General features: G+C 41.0%; 1 protein-coding gene across 4 annotated transcripts in view; it reads right to left on the bottom strand.

The window, feature by feature from the left end:
* The window catches only part of ABL1 (ABL proto-oncogene 1, non-receptor tyrosine kinase), a 214,848-nt gene that overhangs the window by 37,168 nt on the left and 152,111 nt on the right, over positions 1-25,569 (bottom strand). The window contains exons 1-3 of one of the 4 annotated variants that reach the window (XM_063432437.1): positions 19,232-19,812; positions 11,333-11,506; positions 8,966-9,261 (exon numbers count right to left, since the gene is read on the bottom strand). In XM_063432437.1, the coding sequence (XP_063288507.1) occupies positions 8,966-9,261; positions 11,333-11,506; positions 19,232-19,394 (633 nt within the window). In that variant the 5' untranslated portion in view covers positions 19,395-19,812. Of the gene's footprint in view, positions 1-8,965; positions 9,262-11,332; positions 11,507-19,231; positions 19,813-25,569 lie in introns of those variants that run through there. The other 3 variants (XM_063432438.1, XM_063432439.1, XM_063432440.1) reach the window with 3 other exon arrangements.

Raw genomic sequence — 25,569 nt, 5'->3', positions numbered from 1 at the left:
AACCCTGCGATCGCGGCGATCTGGGGTTAATTTTAACGGGTGACGGACAAGGTCCGTCACTCGTCGTTAAGGCAAAACCCTGAGTGACGGACCTCGTCCGTCACTCGTCGTTAAGGGGTTAAGCCACGTCATTTCATGGTCCAATCAAACGATTCTCTTAGAGAAGCATTTGACTTGTCTGATCTGTTCTCCCAGGCTCTCAGCCAGGGAGGGAGTGAGGGGGAGCCCAATATTTGGGTTCTGAGGCCTAGTGGTGGGCTTATCGTGGAACTGAAAACCCCCATATTTCTTTGCTGAGGTGGTGATTTTAAGAGCCTTGCAAAATGTAAAATTGTAGATTGACCTGGTGGCTTTCTTCTCAGACTTGTGAACCATGCTGACTTGTCCAGTGTTGGACACCTACTTTAGATTGTTTTTAAAGGCTTAGCCGGATCAAGAAAAGATACAAGAGGTATCCACACGGGGAAATGGAAGATACTTAAAGAGCACTTTTCATTTTGTTTACCTTTAACTCCAGGAGGCTTGCAGTCTCCACTTTTTTTTTTACTGATTATTATTTAATGTATGTGCAATATTGCCTTATAAGTATTTCCTTTTAAATTTGAAAGGTTTTAAGTCCAATAAATATTGTAACTCCTTTTATGAAGTGTTGCTTCTTCACTTATTGAGTGCATAGTAAATTGTGCGGGATCCATGTTTTAATGTACTTCATCAAATAATCGTGAAATGGTGAACGCTTACAAAGCCAATACTGACCAAGACCTTCCTAAACATTTTCTCAACATGAATTCTTTAAGGATTATGTAATTTTTTTGCATTTTCTAGTGTTTAGAACAAAAAGCAAACGCTAAGTTCATAGGATAAAAGAACGAGCAAGTGGTTTGTTCCAAACCTAATAACGTCACAAAGAAATAACACCACATCTGCAGATTGTTCTGCGGGCAATAATGGATTGTAATAATGCACAACAACATTGCAACTGATCATCCTAAACAAAACTAAAAACACAACCGGGGCATCCACAAAAACTACAAAAAGCTATCAATTTTCAAATTACAAAATTTAAACCAGCTGTCCTATCTTTAAACTAGATAACCAAGAGAGACATTTTTCTGTAGGAAAGTATGTCCATTAAAGGTTTTATAAAATGATTTATTTAAAAGAAGTACGGAATGTAAAAATGCACTTAGAAGAGGGATTAGAGTGCATGTATTTTAAAGGGACACTATAGTCCCCACAACAACTACAGCTTATTGCATTTGTTCTCGTGAGTATAATAGCTCCCTTGTCTTTTTGCAGTAAACACAGTCTTACAACCTAGTGATAACTCCACTGGTCACTCCTCAGGTGGCTGCTACAGGCAATTCCTGGGGCAGTGCTGCACACTGTGCCGTACTGCAATTCAGTGACTCCACCCTCTGCATGGAGACACTGAACTTTCCTCATAGAGCTGCATTAAATCAATGCATCTCTATGGAGAGATGCTGATTGACCAGGGCTGTGTTTGGCTTGTCGTTGCTGTGCCCCTGATCTGCCTCCTTGACAGTCCCATGGGAAAGCATGGTTATTGGCTCAGATAATCATTTTGATGTCAGCCAAGCCAGTAGATCAGGGGCAGAGGTAGCAGCTGCAGACTTGAATAAAAGTAAGATTTTACTATATTTAGGGAGGCAGGGGGGGGGGGCATAGGGGCTAGATGGTGGTTTTAACATTATAGGGTCAAGAATACCCTATAGTGTTCCTTTAATACACATTGTAACTTATTTCCTGCTCAGTACGAAGCACACATGAGCGGCTGCTGACAGTCACTCACTGCATCATACCGTACTATTGCTTAACTATATTTACTCTTAAGCCCGGCTGAACATCATGTGAAATGTAGTTCAGAAACTTCTGGAATACCAAAGATAGCCATTAATGGATTATATTTAACCCTAAAAATTATCCCTGTAGTTCTCTTACATGGCAGCGACTAGCTGACTTTGGGGGAGAGCAAGAATTTAGGCTATTCTACCACTCTTTTAGGGTTAGGGAATCATTAGGATTAGTGTTAAAGGAATCCTGTGCACACCATAATAACTTCAACTCAATGAAGCTGTTTTAATACCAGGATTCTCCTGGTGCCAACATATATCTTCCCTCTTCTGCCCAGGCTAATGCATAAGGCGACGATCTCAACATATCACTGGCCGGTCATTCCCAGTAAAGGCTTGAACTTGCGATGGGCAGCCAATTACTACTGCCACCGCATTGCCCACGCTACTGCTTATAGGACAAATGTTAACTTAAAACTATTTTTTAAATATAATCCTTTCATTGAGCTTTGAAAGGAAATAGATTTTTTTTTTTTTTTTTAAATAATCTATATGTAAAAGTCTCAGTTAGTCTCTGTGGTCTTCAATGCAGGAAGTGAAGCAGGGAAGATCATAGAGATTAGCTGTCTGTTTTCAAACATGGTATGACCAAAGGTTGAGATGTGTTTTTCTCTCTTTTTTAAAAATATATTTCCTTTCCAAACTTCATGAAACGATTATAATAATTTACAAAAAATAGTTTGAAGTGACAGTTGTCCTTTAAGCATTATTCTGAGCAATAAAGGAAAGTGAGCAGACAGCACCTGGGAACACACATTAAGTGGTAAATTATGATTAAGTTGTTATGATACCCAGAGTATCCCTCTAACCCAAAGAACCTCCACACGAATCCTTAATAACTCAATGTTAATAATTAATCTCTTGTATCTGTGATGAGAACAAAAATTGAGCAATTGGTGGGAGGGTATAAAAGAAAAAAAAATGGAAAAAAATGGAAAAAGATAAAAACATTTTTCTTTGCAAAACCCCCCCAAAAACAAACCTTAAAAGTTTACTTCAAGCACCATGATCACTTCAGTGACTTGAAGTGATCATGGTGCCTGGCGTCTGTATGTGCAGCATTTTGCTTTAAAACACTGCACATACAAAGTTTAAACCCCTATGCTGCCAAAGCTGTAACTCAACCTCTGGCATCGTCATTGGGGTGTCATCAGCCAGCTTGGAACACTGGTTCTGACTTTGCAAATATCAATTCTGTGCATATTTCTAGGTACTTAATTGCATTCATTGGCTGAGAGAGGTCAGCTAACCACCCATTAGCAGGAAACTGGGCTAGTGTACTGCTCACACTATAACTAGCTCACTGTAGTGGTTTTGATGCTTGTAGTAACCTTTTGAGTACTTAACATACAAGATAAAATAAATACAATGCAAAGTTAAATAAACAAATGTGACGAGTTAAAGAGAAAAATTAACTAAACAGATTTATGCGTTTAGGAAAATGCATAAACACTGACGTATCCAGTTATTACGCCAAGGCATCAAGCACACAATAACAGACAGGAAACAAAAAGGTGAAATTCTAGTCAGCAAACAGAATATAAACGTATTCATAAAGCACAGATGAAAGAGATGGAATATAAATACATACACACAGTGCTGCATGCCTGCCGGCAAAAATACTACACACAGTCAATAGAAAACTGTGGACAAACAAAGAGGAGACATAAGGGCCCTGTAACGATATGTGGCCCAGTTCGATAAACAAAAAATATCTCCCCTGACAAGACCGCTTTGTGGAACTATGATGCCCATTACCAGGGTGTACTGACAGGACCCTCTTCTGCCAAATTACTTCCTCCTAAATCTTGTGAAAGGAAAGCCACACAGGAGTGAATGGGGCCTGCTGCCATCGAACAGTCTTATTCCTACTCCCCTGCTGCAAAAAAAATGCATCTAAAACAAATGTCAGCATTTTGTGAGTCTAGAAGAATGTCAGGGGGGGGGGGGGGGATTTGTATTTGTCTGATAGTGATTATTCCTGTGTGTGTATGACTGTGCACCCGTGTCTGTTTGTGAGTGCTTATGTGTTTGGGAGCATAGTGCATGTGTGAGACGAGGAGGGGAGATGAACAGTGTGATTGTAAGTGGCCTAAAGAGTTCTGATGGCAGCCCTACCCATAAACAACTTTGGGGAGTTGTTCATGTTAAAAGAAAACAAAGTGCATCAAGGAGTCTGTAAAATGGGAGACGTGTCGGTTTTAGCTTTCATTTTTCAACATCACAACATGCTGTTTAGCGAACAGATCTCAAAGCCTTGGGCTAGAAAGAGAAACACAAAATAAAAAAATACACTCTAATCAATCAGCGACGAAACATTTACATTACAGGTTGCCTGCAAGCATCAACATTTCATTGAAGTGGTCATGGTGCCTGGAGTCTGTATGAGCAGCGTTTCAAAATGTAATGATGCACATACTAAGTTTAACCCCTTTTGTTACCGGAGGTATAACTCAACCTTCAGCAGACTCATTGTGGCGACGTTAGCCATATTGGACTAGCTCCTGGCTGACGGTCAGCTATTTGAATATTTCTGTGCACAGAATGTCATTCGTTGACTGAGAGTGATCAGCTGATACTTTGTCAATGAATGGCCAGCAGGATTGGCATATGGTTTCTGAGAGCTCTGCAGAAGCTGGCTGGTGAAGCTCAGCATAAGAGGAGACCTGGAGCCCAATTGGGAGCCAGGTAGAAGGTCAAACTGTTGTTAAATGGTTTGCCCCTTTACGGGGGAACAGCGCCTGGGAACTCCTAGAGTCACCACCACTACAGTGGGCTCAGAGTAATAAATGTTTGGAGATATTCTAATGTTTTTCATAGTGTTTGCTAATTATTAATAACTCTGCCAATAGCCGCAGGGTGCCATCTCCCAGTTCTTCACCATGTTATGTCCAGCTCTATTCCATTCCAGGTTTCTATCCCCTTACTGTATTAACATGTACCTCTGGGGACAGAAAGTTAGCCCACCAGCAGTACCAGCCGGCCATTGAAATAATATTTTCTTACAATACATGTAGGTATTTTCCCCTCCACCATAGGCTTTTGTCCAACCAATTTCTCTTTGAGGAATATACTTCTTGCACTAGAGGCTTTTAATGCAAATATTCAGAACTTGGAAGTACATTAATTTGCACAAAAAGCATTCTGACTCATGTATGATGTATGAACCTTTGACATCTCATAATGTAAAAATTCTATCGTTATATTTGCAAAACCTGTAAACATTTTGTAATTATGTAAAAAGCTACTAGTTAAAAGTGCTACAAAAAGAATCAACTTGAAAGTTATTTTCAACCATTATTGGTTTTTGTTTCTACATTTTTGTGTGGTCAAACAATGTCTAAATCTTTTGTGGATAATTTACATTTCATCTTAACAATCAGTGGACAAATACTTTATGTTGTATTGGTAGTCATCATTTGTTAATTATCGGTATTCTCTGTTTCACTTAGATCCTGCATAACACGAGCCAATTCATAGATTTTGCTAAAAAATACTTTTTATTAAAGACATGGAGGGGAGTATTATGCATTTTTTGTTAATTCGAATTTTGCTAGTTCAGTGCGCATTTGCGCGTTCCAGGGAATCGAGGGGAGGAAAGAAGAAGGGGAGTGAATCTAATTTAAAAAATAAAAATAAAAAATATACATGCAATACAAGTAGCAGAGGGAGCACCCACAAATGGGAGTGGAAAAGTATCTTCCCCTTGCAGGCGCTCTTATTCCGTCTGTCGGCAGCATATTTAATAATTGGCATTGGCAGTCTGGGTACAGAGTTCTGGGCTGCCAATCTCTCACTAGCCAATTGCATACTTCTACCACCATGACCACTTCAAATCACTAAACCGATCATAGCGGTTGGAAAAACCCTTTAACCAGAATCTCACAGAGCTAGACAGGATGTGTAGTCCAGTAGGGTAGAGAACTCTTGCACTCCCATCCCGTGCACTTGGAAGCTAACATTGTATTTAGGGTTGTGTGCGTTTTCAATTTATTTACTTTTGCATGCTTTGGTTTTGTGAATTATCCATTAATAACCCTTAATTATTGATTCACGTGTGATATAGCTACTCTATTGTATTACACTGCATAAGCCCCAGTATCCACTATCACATATCTTTGTAGTGCAGACCGAGACACTACAGCTATTAAATAAAACGTACAAATATTTCATTCAATAGAGATAGTGATTAAACTTCCTCCATCACTGCGTCTGGCCCGCCTCCGTGGTGGAGATCAACAATCCTTGATGATCTCCGCCAATTTAAAGCTTTCCCATAGGAAAGCATTGTGAGGCTATTGCACATGCTACACTCAATAGCTCCTCATAGAGATGCATTGAATCAATGCATCTATATAGGGAACATTCAGCATCTCCATGCACATCGCAACACTGAGATAGGAAGCACCTTGGTGTCCGTCTGAGTGACGGCACCTAAAGGTGTTACTAGGCAGCAATGTAAACACTGCCTTTTCTCTGATCAGGCAGCACTTTCATTGCTGAGCCTGCAGGGACAGGCTATAGGCACCAGAACCACTACATTAATGTGTAGTGGTTCCTGCTGACTACAGAGTCCCTCTTTTTTTAATGCCCCTCTTTCCTTGGTGTTCGGACAATTTTGTCGTGCCCTGAGTGCATGACAGAGCTCCACAGCAATACAGTTCACAACAATGTGTCTTAAAACTGCAATAAATATGCTTAGAAATTAGTATGTGTGAATACTATTTTTTTTAGTATTTTCAGTTTATTAGTAGACCATGAAGTCATCCTACATCGTCCAGGAATACCTCCACCCAAGATCACACCTCCGACAAATAAAGTGCTGGGAGGTATGTGATATCTAGTAATATTAGCCTTTGGATGAATGTCCCTGGTCTTCTGAACAAACAAGGTAAAGTGGATTATAACCCAGAGTGGTCCGTTACTGCCATAAACGATGCTCTTAAAATGAAGACACTTCTCACATGATAATTGATAATTCAATGCAACATTAAGACTTTATGACTGCAGAAACAGTAACAGAAAGAACGAATAGGTAGCGTGCATGAAATACCAGGCAGACTTTCGTAAAGAAATCAACACTATGGATTTTGAGAGAGAAGAGTGGCATGCATAACCAGTAAACACATCACATACTTGAAAGCATTTTGACAATACCTGCACAATACAAAAATCCATTGTGGTACTTAAAGTGTCCTTTAAACATCTTTTAATAGCTTGCCACACTCCTAATAACTAAAGTGTTGTCCTCTTTCGCTATCTGAGATGTTGAGAGGAATGAAATCTGGCTACGTATCAAATCATAGCTAACTGCTTTGAAGTAAAAAGAAAAACATATTATAGACACACTGTGGTTAAAATTTCCATCGGTTTTTGGGGGAGAGAATGGGGGGGCCCTGATACTGTCCCTTTAATTACGATATCAGACACGTTATGCACAAGAATGGACAGGGAAGGAGGGGTACAGATGTCGGGAGATATTACAAAATTCCAAGTAGATCAGAGCAGTTTAATTAAACATGTAGAACAGCAGAGCTTCCAAAAGAAAATGACTGAGCTTAATTGGCAGCAGGAATCGTTCTTACCAAACAGAATACAATCCTTAGCCATAAATCACACTCTTTTTAAAACGAAAGCACAGGCAATGGGTGTTTATCTTGCACAAATATATCTGCATATTAAAAACAAACAGGTAAGAGGCTTTTCAGCTGCAAATAAACTCTGTCATGGGAAAATAATAGAGGAATGATGTAAAAGTTAAACGACAGTACGGAAATCAAAGTATGAACTATAACGCTGTAACGCTACCTTCTATTCTGCCGCATCTCCAGAGATGACATTTGGAAATTAGCTGTGCATCGTGATGCATATGTTTACAGTGCATCTGAGTATTTAAATTAAATCAGAAGTAGGTTTCAATGGTAATATGCCACCTTATCATCTACACAGGGCTCGATTAGAGCCTGTAAGTATAAACAGTTAGGATTTAAGGTTAGTCTTGCTTCAGCGCAGTTGAGTTTATGAACTTGTTGAAAGGATTGACTGAGTGACTTGTGCATGAGCACAGAGATGCCGATTAATAATGTATAGAACACATTGCAGAGCCGTGAACGTTGATGTAGGAATTTCCCACTTAGCACAAAGAAATTCAAGTATTTCTAGTTGTCTAAGGCCTAGTATGAAAAGTGCCAAACCAGGGATAGCTTCCAGCCCATGTGTCAGAACTGCATGTGTCCCAGAACCCTGGCAGACGTTAAAATCACTTGCATGGCTGCTGCACACGAAGAAAAAGGTTATCACATGCATGGCTGCAATGCACAGGCTAAATAAGATAATATGCATGGCATCAATGCATGCGCATAGCATATCACACGCACAGTTTTTGGTGGAAAATTATGTAAATTATGTGATGCATGTATGTTCGAGTTAACAGCCTGCAAATTGGGTTAGCAAACAATTTCTAGTCCCGAATCTTTTACGGACGTAAAAACAAGTGTAAATTTGAATGCTCAGGATTTGAGCCTAAACATAAGGGTTTATATGTCAATCTCAAATTCTCTGTATAAATGGGCAGATTCTTAGGAAAAGTGGGTAGACTTATTTAGGGTGAATGAGCAGATTCTAATGATCTGATGAGGTGGTAAGTGAGCAGATTCCCACAAGCTTAGGGATGATAAAGAGTTTGAATGGAATGACTCAAGGAGAATGTTGTCACAATCACAAAATCAGCAGATTACATAAAGGGAATTTACAAAAAAAAATGTATTCTATTTAACTCTCCTGACTGGTGCATTTGTTTATTTTTATTTTACCTAAACAGTAATTAAAGTATATGGAAGGTCAAACGTGGCCATTTGAATGATTTCATTAAATCCTAATAACCTAAACCTTTTTCCAAAGACCAGTTTTAGATAAGCAACAATATCATATCATATATCTTTGAAGCAACCTACTAAAGGGTTAATATTTTGCCAAGTTTCACAATCAGCACATTCAGAACGCAATTAGGAAAAAATATTGCAGCTTAAAATAATGTAAGCAGGGATGCATGCATGAGGACTTAATACGAGAATAGTTATACAGTGTCCTACCTTGCCATCAGAGGCGGTATTGATCCGGTAGTGGTAGACCCTGCCTTCGTATCTAAGGGATATAGATCGCTGTCCCGGGCTGCTCTCGCTCTCCCGTACCAAGAAGCTGCCATTGATCCCGCTGCTGAGGAGGTATTCCGCTGCATTGCGAGACACGGGTCCATGATACCACGAATGCTTTTCAGGGCTGTTGACTGGCGTGATATAATTGCTTGGCACCCAGCCTTGTCCGTTTTTGGTTTGGGCCTCACACCACTCTCCATTGTGATTGTAACCCAAAACACGGAGCTTCTCACCTGTTTAAGGGACATCATACACAAAGTGGCCAGTGTAAAGAACAAGAACCAAGTAACCCCTGACCTTAAGAACATCTTGCAATGTTAAAATATGTAAATATCTATATGTAGACCAATATACCAAGAAAGTTAAAGATATTCCATACATATCATAGGGTTGGGATGCCTGTATTGCTAGTGAATTAAAATCCACTTAAAGAGTTACTCCAAGCATGATATCCAGTACAGCGCAGTGTAGTGGTTATGATGCCAAGAGTACCCTGGCCTTGTTCCCTGGTAATAGGACCAAACAATTTTGCAATGGTTTGCCCTCTCACTTTAGGTCCCGGCCAGCCACCTGCTATCCTATGGTACCAGCTAACTACTGCTGGCTTCTGCCTTCCATTCATTGGCACAGTGTCAGTCAACAGCAGAAAAATGTACACAGAAATAAATTAGCCAGCCTAGCACTCTTGTTCCAGGGTAGCTGTTGACTCCCCATTGATGCTACCGGATGTTGAGTTACACCTCTGACAGCAGAGGGGTTAATCTCCGTATTTGCCGCATTTCATAACAAAAACGCTGCAAGTACAGACTCCAGGCACCATGCCCAATTCAAGTAACTGATGTTGCTGTGGTGCTTGAAGTTGCACTTTAACTGCAAGAGGGTATTCCAGAGAATTATGGGAATTGTAGATCAAAAACAACCAGGGACACAGATTAACACTGCTGTCATAGGGATTAACACAACAAAATACTTTTCCAACTTTCATAACCAAAAATGGATACAGAGTTTAACATAACAGGCAGTGCTGAACTGTCCCCACAGAGAATAGAATAATAGGTATAAGACTTGTGTTTCATCTAGCACCCATGTGACGTACAACTTTGATGTACCTTCCAAGATGATCAGGTTACAGGCCTGTCAGAGGTTATTCGTCTCATAGTAAGAGAAGCCCTCTTTCAAAATTATGTGTGTTATATAAAATATAAAAATCGTTTCTCCTCACTTGAAGGAAAGAAAACGAATTTGCGCTACACTTTAATTTTATCCTCTATAATTTTAAAACATCAGAATTATTTTTTTTAATTCAAACAAACAATCTGTGCCTCTCATTTCACATGACTCAAATCTCCATCTAATCCTATCCAGATAAACTCAGAATTCTGAAAAACAAAACGTGATAAAGTATTTCTGAGCCGGATGCAAGCCTTCAAAATTCAAAGCAGGACGTTCTTAAAGGCTTTTTGCTTAAAGCTTTCACAAAACAGGGTAGGTGAAATGGCACGACTAATTTGCATGACAATACAATTGTAGTTAATTGTTAGTTTCACCAGAAAGTTGGATACTGGAATGGAGTGACCAGGATTTACGGGATTTAACGAAGAGTTCAAGAAGAGAATTGCTGTTGGGCAAGATGTTTTGATTTTTTTTTCCATAAGTTTCCCAGACCAAAGTCACAAAGTATTGGTTTCTTTTTAACATGTCTATCTATCTATATGTATTTGGCAGTGCAGCTCTTGTTTGGAACCCACACAAGGCATAACAGAAGTGGGAGATGAGATGTGAAATGTATTATTTAGGAAAGAACTTTAAATCAGTTTTGAAAACCTAAAGGAACACCAACATGTATCTCTGACCCTACAGTGCTAAATCCACCACTTAGGTGGCTTGCCCCCACCTTAGCCACCTTAAATGTAATTCAAACTCACCTTACTTCCGGGTCCACCAGCGCTGGCCCTACCCCCTTGGTGACATCAGAATTGCTGATTTTTAACCAATCCAATGATTTCCCATTGGGAAAGCATTGGAATTGCTTAAATCGGCAAGGGGGAGCGGGTCAAAAGCTGTTTTAAGCTGTAGTTGTTTTGGTGATTATAGTGTCCCTAGGTTTTCCAATAAGGTTAAAGGAAAGTTCATTTTAGCTGTTGGGTCCTATATAACTACAAAATAATTATATTAAAAAACGAAATGAAGATTGAGGTAACTTTTTGAAACATTTAGTTCCCTTTGATCTACTGCATAATGTAATACGTAGACCCACATTAGCTAGAGACAAGAATTTAACCAGGCCTGCTGTTGATACCTTACCTTTAGTAATGCTAAGTGTGTTGTCCCCACTGGCCACAAAATCATACAGTGCAACAAAGAGGTTTGGGTCATTTTCACTCGGACAGGAGAGGAGGTTTTCCTTGGAATTCCAACGAGCAGCTTCACTCAGACCTTGTGGCTCAAAATCTGTTACTATAGGTCTTTGCAAGGCTTCTGGGGAGCAAGTAAGGAAAAAGACAAATAAATAGATAGAGGAGGCGGAAAACGAATAGAGGGAGAGGGGAAAGAGAAAAAAAAAAAAAAACATTTGTTAAAACTTCCATTTTGTAAAGCATGGCTGTCTGCATGTTCTGATTTGTAATCCTGAAACAACAATTAAGGCAGCTTTTGTTCATATGCAAGTACAAACTCATAGCTTGTCAAACCGTGGATATCTGGGATTACAGCTCATCTCCATAATAGCAATCCCCCACTTTCTATTTTAACAGTGTACTGTACAATTGTGCAAAAAAAAAGAAAATGGCATTTATTTTCAAGATGACTGTAAGGGGCAAATATATTTTGATTTACTTCATATACTTTCTACTACAGCTGGTCGGTTGTTGTTACCAAGGTATCCAGTTACATTACAAAAAGTACAATAGATGCTGTATGGAATGTGATCTAGTACTAATAGACCACCACTAAAAATGAGATATTGTGGTGCATTGTAAAGCATGCTATAGTGGTTAAGGACCAGGAGAGCCCCAGCGTAAGGATTAAAACTGTTTAGCAACGGCTTGACTTCTAACTTGAGAACATCCAGGTGCTGCTCAGCACCGCCTTACCAGCCAGAGAGACAGAAGTTAGGAGCTTCCGTTAGCTCTCCTGCGCCTAAGCCCGCAAGTGCAGAGCTTGCACATTAAATGAGCAGATCGCTCTAAACCAATGAGTCAAGTCCTGCTCTGTATGGCTTTTCTTAAAGAAGAGCGCATCTGGCTAGAGAGGAGGTGTGGAGCAGTGCAGAACACAGCTAAGAAGATAAACAATTACTAAATGGTTTGATTCATTACATATGAGAGGAAGGACTCTTCAGGGCTTTTCCTGATCATTCATGGCAGCATTTATTAAAGGGACACTGCAGGCACCCACAGCACTTCTGCCCACTGGAGTGGTCTGGGTGCCAACTCCCACCACCCTTAACCCTGCAAGTGTAGTTATTGCAGTTTGTATAAACTGCAATAATTACCTTGCAGGGTTAAGTCCTCCACGGGTGACTAGAGGGTCTTCCATGTTCTTAGAAAACAAAAAAAAATTTAAACTACGCTGGACGTCCTCACGCTATGGGAGGACCTCCAGCGACGCCAAAACCCCATAGGAAAGCATTGAATAAAGCTTTCCTATGGGGAGTTCTAATGCGCGTGTGCGGCCATTTCCGTGCATGCGCATTAGATCACCTCCGCCAGCTGACGGCAGGGAAGGAGAGTAGGTGAAGCCTGACGGCGCTGGACTCAGGTAAGTCACTGAAGGGGTTTTAACCCCTTCAGCGACATAGGATAGGGGGTGGGAGGGAGAGGGGCACTGCAGTGTCCTGCACTGCCAGGAAAACAAATGTGTTTTCCTGGCACTGGAGAGTCCCTTTAATGGGTTAGCGCCTCCCCTCACAGCAGAAAGGACAGGAAATAGAACCCTGAAACTGGTATCAATAGATCATCCCCCTACTCATCAGGCAGGCTTTTCTCCTGTCCACAGCCGTGGAGAAGGAGTCTGCTTATGCAGGCCTAGATTTTTCTTTTATGCTCACAAGGCAATATTTTTGTAGCCTTGCCAGGGTTCAGACTCTAAGCCCTTAAGACCCAGCAACACACTATTGTAAAAGACAGTTGTTCAAATCCCCATTTTGCCGCTGAAACACAGGCCTTCAGCTGTTCAGGTAAGTTAGTAATTTAGATTAAAACCAGTATAGGCTGCTTACATTAGGCTTCCTTCTAACAAATAGGTCACATTTAGGAGGCTCATATGCTCCATGTAACTTTGATGCTGGGTATTGCAAATTTTTTAATTGACTTTGGAAGGTCCAGTCCCCAGACCATTTGACCAGGTTTACTATTTCAGGTAAAATTCACCTGCTACCAGAAGAATAAAGAAAATCCCTGAACATTAAGTTACATAGGTCTGTGTAATTGATGGTCACTCCTAACATTGCATTGATGTAATAATTGTGGATTATATGCTTGGATTGGTGTTGACATGTTTGAAGCTGCAGAGTGATCTTATCACCATAGGCTCTGCCATAAATACGTCATCACTATCTGAAGATAAAGTCAGAGTAAGTATGATGTTGTTTGTTCTCATAAGGATAACTGAATATCTTCTACTATCCTGATTATGTGTGTGTTGCCACAATGGATCATGTGCCTCTGGTTACCACCTTCTCATCAGTATCCTGCCTATTGCATATCTCCTACTTATACTGCACAACGGTATCTAATCATTTTGATTCTACTGTTTGTAAATGGTACATATCATGCCTATCTGTTTATCTGTGAATGTAGGTACTGATGTGGTTGGCCTACATTGCCTACTTATAATTTAGTGGTTGCCACAAATTCTATGGTTTATACCGATATTTTTTTGTAACTTATCTGTATGATATGATTCTTCTTGCCCTTGCCTAGCAATATCTGTTATTTATTTCTACCTCTCCTGTAACTGACCCTTACTGTATCAATTCATTCACAGTGTAAGGTATGGTTGAGAGTCTGATTTTTGCAATCTATAGGTCATTGTTGCAGTGTTTTAATAACAGACTCTTATTTCTCTACTAGGCTCTGCCTCTTTCTGACATGCAGATATTGATTTGTTTCCTGTACCTACAGGTAAGTAGTTCACTAGGCAAGATGAAGCAGTGTGAATCGTCTTTAATAAATACCTACAGAAAATAGTATGATTCTCAGTGTAATTCTCCCCCTATTTAATAGCATGGTGGGACTGTTCTCATCCAACAGTATCTGCTTGTTCCAGTATGATCTCTGGAAGTTATGCCTTTGTCAAGGTTCTGATTTGATGATGCCATCCATTTGTTTTTTTAATTGAAATCGAGAAGGACATTATCTTCTAGTGTTGACATAATAGATCTATAATTTCTAGACCATGTCTGGGTTTCATGGAGGTGCTCTAAATTTTTATTTTTTTTATCCATTACATGATGGGTTCCTTATTACTTACGAGAGTCTGTCTTGTATTAGTCTAGCCTTGTTCCTTTTCTAGGTTTGACTATCATGGCCGTAATTCCTATCTGGTTCTATATTTCTTCAGGATATGCAGACATTTGAATGTCAGGGGGTTGCTGACCTAGCAGCCTCTAGGGCAGGGGTTCTCAACCCAGTCCCTCAAGGACCCCCTACCAGTCCAGGATTTAGGGATTACCTGGGTGTGTCTAAGGTATCTTAGGTATCTTAGACACACCCAGGTAATCCCTAAATCCTGGACTGGTAGGGGGTCCTTGAGGACTGGGTTGAGAACCCCTGCTCTAGGGTAAATTATCTTGTCTGAACAGATTTTATGACAATATCCTATTGATTACTTGTTTGGCTATTTTAAAGTCTTCTAAGGTTTATGCAGCTCAATAATGGTTTTTATAGCTATTAGCTGTTTTTGAACTCTGTTCCTCCCTCTATATATACTGCTTGGGTGTTCCCCATGAGTAAATGCTGCCATGATTGATCAGGAATATGGAAAATTGTTTCATACTAACCGTAATTTTCTTTTCCTGATCATTATTCATGGCAGCATTACGTTCCCACCCATATACTATAAGTTGTGAACCTAGTTACAAAGACTGCCTGATGGGAAGGGGGAGGATCCATGTATATCAGTTTCAGAGTTTTATTTCCTGTCCTTTCTGCTGTGAGGGGAGGGGCTAACTCATGAGTAAATGCTGCCAAGAATAATGATCAGGAAAAGAAAATTACGGTAAGTATGAAACAATTTTCCTTGATATCCAGGGCACGCTTGGCATGCTCTAGTGGTTATGGTGTAGTAAAATAACTTAGAATGCTTTGTCAATTTTAGGCAAAGCATAATGTGAGTTATGCGAGTTTTAGTTCTAAAATGACTGGGTTTATCACATTGTACAGTGCAACAGAATCTGATGGCACTGTATAAATAAAATAATATGGCTAGCCATGCTCTAGATCAGGGGTCCTCAAACTTCGGCCCCCCAGATGTTGCTGAACTACAACTCCCATGATTCTCTGGCTATGTAATTCAAAGAATCATGGGAGTTGTAGTTCAGCAACATCAGGGGGGTCAGAGTTTGAGGACCCCTGCTGTAGATTATATTATTTAAGTACAGGCTGTTTACATCAGCACATTTATTATTTAGTTGTTTTTTTAAGTCCTCACTGGACAGCACAGCAGAATTTAAAGCAAATTATTTCACATATGATTTGTATGAAATTGTAGAATTAAAGCAGAGGTACTATATGTCAAATTCCATCAGTATGATTTGAATCTCTTTGCCAAGGACGTGGAACAGAGTTTTCTATACTAGAATTAAGTTGTGCTGGACTATTTTTTTTGTTCTTCATTCAGATGGTATGAAACACTGTTCAATGTAAGACTATGCCTGCAACACCCCTGCCCCAGAGATGTACAACGCTGATCTGGTGTGTTGAACAATCATCTTTCAGCAGGTCGTTGGGTGCTTAATATTGGTGCCAGGTTTCCACTAAATGAGCAAGCAGGGATTTTTCCATAGCTGTGGGTGGAGGAAATCTCTGGGTTCACTATTATTTTGCCATTTCAGTGCAGGATGTAGCAGTAGAACATATCAGCCGCAGAGGGCTGATTCAACAGGATGAACGGAAATCCAGTTAAGTCCTACTCTACACTTTATCACCCAATTTAGCAGCAAAGTCCAATGTAGAATCTAGAATAGGGCAGTCAATCCGCAGCTCTCCAGATGTTGCCAAACTGTTTCCCATGATCCTCTGCCATGGTAGAGTAACAAAGGTCAAGTGGAGTTTTGTTGTTGGAGCACCCGCATGCTCAGAACTAGTCATTGGATTCTGTGGAACTGTAATTAAAGGGACACTATACCAGTTACCAGTTACAGCTCAATATAGTTGTTCTGGTGAGTATAGCATGTCCCGTAAGGCTTTTTTTGCAGTAAACACAGTCTTTTCAGAAAAATGCAGTTTTGACATTACAGCCTAGGGGCACCTCCAGTGTCCACTCCTCAGATGGCTACTAGAGGTGCTTCCTGGGTCAGTGCAGCACAGTGCCATTCCACCCTCTACATGAAGACACTGAACTTTCCTCCTAGAGATGCATTGATTCAATGCATCTCTATGTGGAGATGCAGTTTGGACAGTGTGCCGTTTAGCCCCGCCCCCGGTCTGCCTCCTAGCCTGAGATAATCAGAATTGACCATCTCAGCTAATCCAATGCTTTCCTATGGGAAAGTTTCAGTGTACAGCGAGGAGGGAGTGCAGAGTTTCAGTGTACTGCTTGGTGGAGAGCGCAAAGCGGTAATGTACAGTGTGGAAAGTTGCAGCGCACGGTGAGCACAGAGTTGCAGCACACGGTGAGGATGTAAAAAAAGAGTTGCAGTGTACAGTGAGGACGGAGAACCGAGTTGCAGTGTACAGTGAGGATGGAGAACATGTATTATACAAATATATTCGGGGCCAGTACAAACCATTATCTGGAAATCAATTCATAAACATAGGACACGAGGTCACTCATTTAGGCTGGAAGAAAGGAGATTTAATCTAAGGTAAAGAAAAGGTTTTGTTTTTTTATAGTAAGAATTATAAGGATATGGAATTCTCTGCCTGAAGCGGTGGTTTTATCTGAGTCCATACAGATGTGGATAAATACCTTAAAAAACATAACATACATATAAATAAAGGGATATAATTTCTAATTAGTGGGGTAATAGCTGCTTGATCCAAGGATATATCTGACTGCCGTTTTGGGGTCACAAAGGCATTTTTTCCCCTAGTTTGTTGCAAAATTGGAAGCGCTTCAAACTTGTTTTTTTTTTGCCTTCTTTTGGATCAACAGCAATAACATACGTGAGACTGAACTTGATGGACGCAAGTCTCTTTTCAGCTTTATTACAGCGTCGCAGCTCACTGTGAGCACAGCGTCGCAGCGCATAATTAAGAGGGAGCACAGGGTTGTAGTGTGCAGTGAGGAGGGAGCACAGAGCAGCCAGAGTACATTGAGAATGGAGCGCAAGTGTTGTAGGAGTAGAAGAGTTGCACTGCACAGTGAGGACGATGCACAATTTGCTGTGTGTACAGTCAGGAATAGAGCACACCAATGTAGTGTAAAGCAAAATAATGAGAACAGTTTTGCCATATACAGAGAGCTGCAAGCACAGCTTTACATAGCAGAGCAGGGAGTAGAGCTGTTTTGCTCAGTTATGTAATGTATAAAGATGAGGGAATACACTTGCATAGTGTACAGACTCCACTTTGTAAAGTACAGTGATGAGAGACCACCACTGAAAATTAACCCACTATTTGTTGTCCCAGACAATAAAAGCAACCATAGTATTTGGCAGGTGAAGGATCACAATCACGTCTCTCGAAATTATACCATTTAATAAAACAATGAAAACCCATCTATAATGTGCAAGCCCTCTCTTCAAATCAAGCACTGTGTCATAGTGTCAAGCAAATTACATTACAATCCAGTTTAGTCCTGGCACAACAAAGGCACATGTTGCATTGGAGGAGGAGAAAAACACTGATTTAGTTTCTCCTCCTTTCTCTATGCTGACAGGTGCAAAGCTTGTAATAATGACTGACAGGGAACAAAGATGAAAATTCCTAAACATCATAACACTTCTGGCTGAGCAACATGTGTCATGCAGGCTTTAAGGCCTACTTGATGTTCTGCATTAGTAGTGTTGCCATCTCCACCATGTTTTCCTGGACACACACATCAGTGTAGACCCATCGAGTAAGGCTGATAGGCTAATAGGCTAATGAAAAAGAACTAGAATCCTTGAGAAACATTTTAAGCCAGTATCACATAACTAGGTCCACCCTCCCAAAAAGTTAATTCCCTTGGCACTGTATCACATGCTTACATAACATTGCAGTGCTTTTTAGTAGCCGTGAGCGTAAAACAAATATTTTTATATTCCCCAGTAAGGCATGGCCTGGGTACTAAAGATGTTTAATAATTACAAATTCCCATGATGCTTAGCCAATCTGAGCCATCACTGTCCTGGGGGAGAGGCACATGGGACTGTGGACCCTGCTGTCAAGTTCCATCATAGGAAATATAGTTTACAAACAAACAAACAGCCTGTGCGCCAAGATGAGCTATGAATTATAAAATGAATTCAAATTATATAAAAAGTGGCAATATGTTTCACAATGCTGGACAGTAATGAAACCGAGAAACTATTTACATTTTCCATTGCAAATAATACAACGTGGTCTAACAGAGCAGCATTAAACACAAAACACAATATATATAAAAAATAAAACAGGAAGGAAAGTCGAGAGATGTAAATCTCAGCAAGGGAAAACTAGTAACGGAAAGATGGTTAGAAAATTGGATTAGTAATTGTTTAACCTCATCGGCTTCTTAAAACACCAGCGAAGAAAAAGAGTTTATGGCAGCAGCAGGGTTACATCTCCCATTAAAAACTTTTCCCAGTTTGTAGGGATAAGGGTTTCGCAACCATAAGAACTTGCCCCAGGCCCTTGGAAACATAAGGAGTTAAACGAGGGATTTGTGTGGGTTTCTTCAGTAATTGTTTCTACCTTGACTTTGTTTTTGACTCTGGTCAGCCTGCTCTTAATCTGTGTTGAGGCCTAGAAAAAGGGGATTTAGAGATTTAAAGACTCCAGCTGGCTGCAGCTACAGCCTGGGCCTTTGCCACCCCCTCCTCTCCCCCCCCCCCTTACACCGACACCCCCTTAATCTCACCTTCAAGATAGCAGCTGGAAGATGAGGAGAGACCCTTTTTGGATTTGCAACCCACCAACTTTAAGCAGATCTCTAACATTTTCATATGCTGCACGCACGACTTGTCCGTTCTTTTCACCCTTCTCCTCCGGGACTTTTCGTTTAGTTCCCTTCCGTCCAACATGCGAAAAGGCCGGTATGGGGCAGGCCACACTCTGGCCTTAATTCTTATGGTGTCGGTTTTGATACTCTAGAGCTGTGCTCCCCTGTCTTTCTTCCTTGGGCAGGGCAGCACACAAACTTAAAAAAAAAAAAGGAAAGATTCGAAAAGTTGATCGATCCACGCTGCCAGAAAAGGAGAGGCTCTGGGTCCCGGGATGGAGCAAGGGGGGATTCCTATGGATCATTAGGGGTCCCTTTCACCCATCTTGACAAAACAATCTTGTTCAGAGTGAGGGAGAGACAGGATTAAGAAACTTGCTCACTTTTCAGTCCAAGTTCCTGCTGATGGTCGGCTCATTCTCTCAGTCCATCAGGCAGGCTGTGTTAGGCAGGGAGAGCTGCTTACGTTAGACTGCCAACAAAGGGCCCCCTTCATGCTATGGCTGCTTCCAGTGATGACATCCGAGGTCTAGCAACGCCTACCCATGCACAGAGCAAGCACCATTAACCCTGTGCTGCCCACTCTTACATTCTGTTAACCCTTTCTAAAGATAACAAGTATTAAAACAGTGGGTAAAAGCTACATACAATTAGCTCACAAATAAAAGGCACACACGTATGTGTTACATTTTGAACATTGATTATGTAATTATTCTGAGAAATGATGGAGCAACCTGAAATAAGGCCAGGTTGGACTCTTTAATTATGTCCTTGTGCTCCAGGCGTAAAAATAAAAAAAGACAGTGTTTATAAATATAACTCTGTTCAAGTTGTTTTTTTTTTGTTTGTTTTTTTTTGTTTTTTTTTGGGGGGGGGAGGGGGGGGACGGGGAGGGGTGACCACCTTACAACTAAACAAAACAAAGAAGAAGAAAAAAAAAACACTTTTGTCCACATGTAAAGGACTTGTCAGTAGAAATATGCAAACTATACAAGGAAACAATAGTTGCAAACAGTACATTGAATCCAAGCTGGCATTTATGGGGTTAATCCTCACATAGGGCATCCAAAATCACGTGGAGCACTTCAGTTGGGCCCTGGGGGAGCATGAGTACCGTTTTTATTTGAGAAGTTAATAGTATTTCATAGTAAATGATAATTTGAGGGATAGTTAGAATTAAATCAAATTATTTGACCAGGAAGGATACATTTAGCTTGCTCTGATTTTCCAGTACACCCTGGGGTACTGATTATTATTATTACCCAAGTCAATGGTACTTTTCACAGAATCACCATGTATCCTGCATAACAGACAAGTTATTGCAAGACTAACAAAATGAATCAATATTTTCCGATCATTACTGTAACAAAACTAAATACGAGATTCGAACACTGCTTTTAGAGGATAATCTGTCTCGAATTTAGTATTTCTAACGCAGTGGTTCTTAATTCAAAGGTTGACACCTAGTTTTAGGTCGCAAACTGCAGAATAGATCATTCAGTTCATTTTTCAAATGTAGAATGAGTAAACAAGCTAATGCTGTATGCATTATTTGGGCCCTTGTCCAAGGAAATTAAAGGGGGCAGTCCACGCAAACAAAAAAATCTAAAAAAAAAAATCCCTTTATCGTCAAGATAGTGGGGCACAGATGCTACTCCCTGTGGTCTTGCAGTTCTGTTTATATTTTTCCATTTCAATGCCTTCTCGAGGCTGTCAGACAGGAAGCTACAATAAGGGCTCCGGAATGAAATAGCTTTCATTATTGAATCTATTGGACATCCGCTGTCAGCATCCAAATTATGCGGATGCTGGATGGAGCGTGTCCAATGCTATGAGAAGCTTTGGATTGGTGGATCACTATGTATGAGGTGTGCGTCCTTAAATATTCACTATGAGAGGCATCTGTTTGGAAAAATATCATCAGTCTTGATAAGTTCGTTGGAGGTGATCAGACTGTAGAGAAGAGATTCTCTGGAATAAAGGTAAATTTTATTGTTTTGCGCATATATATATATATATATATATATATATATATATATATATATATATATATATATTTTTTTTTTTTAAGATTAAAAAAAAAAAAAGCATGTTGGGGGTTACAGTTTAAATATAACAAGGAATACATCTAATTACTAGAAAAATAAATACTTTAATTAGAAATTTCCTTCAATAATCATTGCTCTAAATGTTATTACATATATGTGTGTTACTGTGCAGTATTGACAATAAGATATATTACATTACAGATTAACTTGAAGAGAGGTGCAGGTACTGACTAAAATAGGAAAACCCATTTTTTATTTTTTATTGGAGCAATAACAAAACGCTTTACATTTTCTCAGGTTAAACCGGCGGGTTTCATTTAATACAGTGTTTTTATGTCGGCTTTATATCCGCATTATTCATTTGATTCCATTGCTCTAATCTTATCTTGGTTGCCTAGACTAAATGAAAGAAAAGATTTTATCCCACTGTATTATGGAAATCAATAGAATGAATGTCTGGGTCCTAAAACGCATGAGAGGATCATTTGATTTATGACTGACTGTTGGGAAAAGGACTGAATAAACTCCGCCATAAAGGAATCAGCATTGTGGGACTATTCAGCAGCAGATAGTCCCCAGGTATCCATTGATACTTTAAATGATAATATAGGAAGCTCCTAGCTAGTAGGTTAAAGAAAAGAAAACAAAATATTTTTCTTCAATGTAATATAGCTTTTGATATATATATTTTTTGTTTGGCATTTGATGGGTTAATATCCTTTGCTGGATGTACAACACATCTAAACACTCTCTAGGAGTTTCATTTTAGGTCACTGATTTTAGGACAAGGAGTGTATATTAAAGCAACCAATGGTAGCAAAGCCCACAAGTGACAAATGATGGCTGATCACTGGTGGAGCGGCATGATTCTGTAGCCGATAGTGGCTGTCATATAACTAAAGGCATTTGTTATGTGGTTGCAGACTACAGAGTCTGTGTGCAAGCAGATGATTTATTCAGCCATGAGTTGTGTTGAGTGCAAATAGGGCCGGTGCAAAGAATTTTGGGTACATAGGCGAAGAGGCATTTTTCTGTACCCCCAAATCATCTTCACCTGTGTGCCTCTTAACCTCCCTTTTGTGTTTCTTATCCTGTCTTTTAAATATCTTACTCCCTTTAGTGTATTTTATCTCCTATTTCTCCTCTTTGTGTGACTCCTTCTTTCCCAGCCCCTTTGTGTCTCTTCCCCCCCAGCCCCTCTGTGTGTCTCTTTTTCCCCTTTTCAAGCCCCACTGTGTTTTTTCTTTCACATCCAGCCCCTCTCCCCTCCCCGTCCCTTAGTGGTCCCCTCCCTTCCCTGTCCCTCACTGTTCCCCTCCCCCCTTTCCCTGTCCCTCACTGTTCCCCTCCCCCCCTTTCCCTGTCCCTCAGTGTCCCCCCCACTTTTTCCCTGTCCCTTAGTGTTCCTCTCCCCTCCCCTCCCCCTCCTTTCCCTGTCCCTTAGTGTTCCCCTCCCCCTCCCTTTCCCTGTCCCTCAGTGTTCCCCTCCCCCTCCCTTTCCCTGTCCCTCAGTGTTCCCCTCCCCTCCCTTTCCCTGTCCCTCAGTGTTCCCCTCCCCTCCCTTTCCCTCAGTGTTCCCCTCCCCTCCCTTTCCCTGTCCCTCAGTGTTCCCCTCCCTTTCCCTGTCCCTCAGTGTTCCCCTCCCCTCCCTTTCCCTGTCCCTCAGTGTTCCCCTCCCCTCCCTTTCCCTGTCCCTCAGTGTTCCCCTCCCCCCCTTTCCCTGTCCCTCAGTGTCCGCCCCCCCCCTTTCCCTGTCCCTCAAATGCCAGGAAAAAAATATAAAAATAGTGTGTAAAAAGATAGTGGCACAGGGGGCGGGGCTTGGCTGCTGGCTGAACAGGACGCAGGGTGAGGGAGCTCCTCAACCCTACAGCCTTTTCTGAACAAAAAAGGGCAATCAGCCCCACAAAATCACTCAGCAAGAGCATACCTCGACTCACAAGCATGCAGGCAACAAACGGGCGTGAAAACCAGATGGCGGTTCATGCCCGTGGAGAAGAGGGCACCTTGCGGCCTACCAATAGGTACCGTGGGTGGCGCGGCCGGCCTCCTGTCCACAAATCGACTCGCAAGCAGCCTGAGTCTCGCTTACCCCCCCTCTGGGCCGGTGGGGGTTATCCCGGCCCCCGCTGGGACACATGCTGAGGTCCTCCCGGGCCATTATGAGCTACCCACACGACAACCAGGACGCCACGCAAGGGCGCCCAAGATGGCGGATGCGGCTACAACCCAAATAACGTCGCAGCATCAGGCCGACCTCTCCGACCCACTCGGCCACTTTGAAGCGCGACTGGATGCAGCCTTTAAAAAATTCTGGGCCAACCTAATGAAGCGGATGAATCCCCCAGCAACGTCGCCACAGGTGAGAACGCAGGCACTCAGCGAAAAGAGGCGCGAGAGACCCCCAAAAGGCAACCCGACCCCATTAAAGGCACACCACGCTACCTTATGCCCTCCCAGGCCTAGAGCCAACCGGGGAGCACCCCCAAAGCACAAACCACATTTGCGGAAGGGAGCAATACGCCAAGCTCAACGTGGAACAGATTTCTGCAATCTCCCGGCTGGGAAGAATTTGGACTCAAGGAGGACCCAAGTTCGTGGCACCGTAGTGCAGGCTCTGAAACAGGCCTGGGGCAAGGGGAGTACCTCGCTCACGATAAACAGCACGGCTCACCACAGTGGACTATACACGTCTGGGAGACAGATGCCTAGCCAGGGCATCGGCTAACTCTATGAATCCGGAGCTGGCTGCAGGCCAAGATAAGTAACCGGACAGGGACTCTGATCTAGGACTGTGGACCCAGCGGCATAAAAAGCATGCAATTTTGTTTAATTTTGCGTTGCAAAATATTTGTTGCTTTATTTAATGCTATTTAGATGAATAATCACCTTAGTTAAGATTATATATTCTGCTTCAGACCTTAAGCATCATATGGGCAGAAGGCTTCAGATTAAGCGATGACCCCTCTTACCATATGCAATAGGATTTAACAAGCTCAAAATGTCTAATGTTCAGAATGTGCACCAGGTTAAAACCATAAAACGAGCATAACCGTATAAGGCTTAGCATGTATAAAGAGCATATACGCCTAATGATTAGCATGTGCAGCGATTGTAAACGTATACTATTCAAAATGCTATTACTTTACTTAACCTACTCTTACAGAATATTGTTCAGACCTAACATGTGTACACACCTTGTGCCCCGGCATAGCACATCGTTTAACCTTACTCATTGAACTGCCACTGCATAAATTGCCAAAGGGACTTTCTCAAGGTCTGGGCTGCACTCAGAGGGAAAAGCTCCTGCCAATACTCTGTATGTACCTAACGTTATGCATAACCCCTTAATGCAATAGCCTGCTTACATAGCTAAAGTTGAGTAAATGCATAGATTGGATTGTTCATAGCACAGTTTATGCACTGATTTAGCCTAATCCTATTCACAATCTACAATCTGACTCGAGTACTTAAGCCTGAAAAAAATTAATGCATATTTTCTATACTTATGTTTAAATTAATCTGTTGACTTCCTGTTACTTATAAAAAAAAAGAAATGTGCTGTACTAACTGCCAAGACTTGAAATGATATGTATATTGCCTGCAAATGCTATCTTGGCTAAGTATGTTTGTTACCACCCATTGCACAAGAAAAATAAAGAATTAAAAAAAAAAAAAAAGATAGTGGCACAAATATATAGCCAAAAATCATTTATTATAAAATACACAATATTTTTAAAACCATTAACACGTTTCACCACTGGGGCTTTATCAAAATGGATTAATTTATTCAATTTATCCTGAGGTGGGGATTATACCACCAACGCTACTTCCAGAGTGCAGTGTTTTCTGCACTCTATTTGTGAGTATATTTTATTCTATTTTATATACTGTCACATATTATCAGAGAGCACTATTTGCTGTTTTTATCTTCTTCTTCTCCTGAGAATTGGACATTACTACCACCTGGAGGACAAGCATCAACATATCCTACAAGCGGGGATTATTCCGCTGTATGCCTGTTATACCTGAGCTGGCCATAGCTCATCCAAATGTGAGTGGAATACTTAAATTTTATTTTTTGTAATATTTATTTTGTACACTCCACACGATTGGTTCTCTCTTCTTGTGTCTTCCATATCACGAGACGATCTGAACTACTATAAACAAAGAATATACTCTACCAGTGGAATCAGTGACTATATTTAT

The sequence above is a fragment of the Pelobates fuscus genome, chromosome 9 (assembly GCF_036172605.1).
Source record: "Pelobates fuscus isolate aPelFus1 chromosome 9, aPelFus1.pri, whole genome shotgun sequence".
NCBI classification, from domain to species: Eukaryota; Metazoa; Chordata; class Amphibia; order Anura; family Pelobatidae; genus Pelobates; species Pelobates fuscus.
The sequence above is the reverse complement of the archived record's forward strand: the minus strand, read 5'-3'. Positions and strand labels throughout refer to the sequence as shown.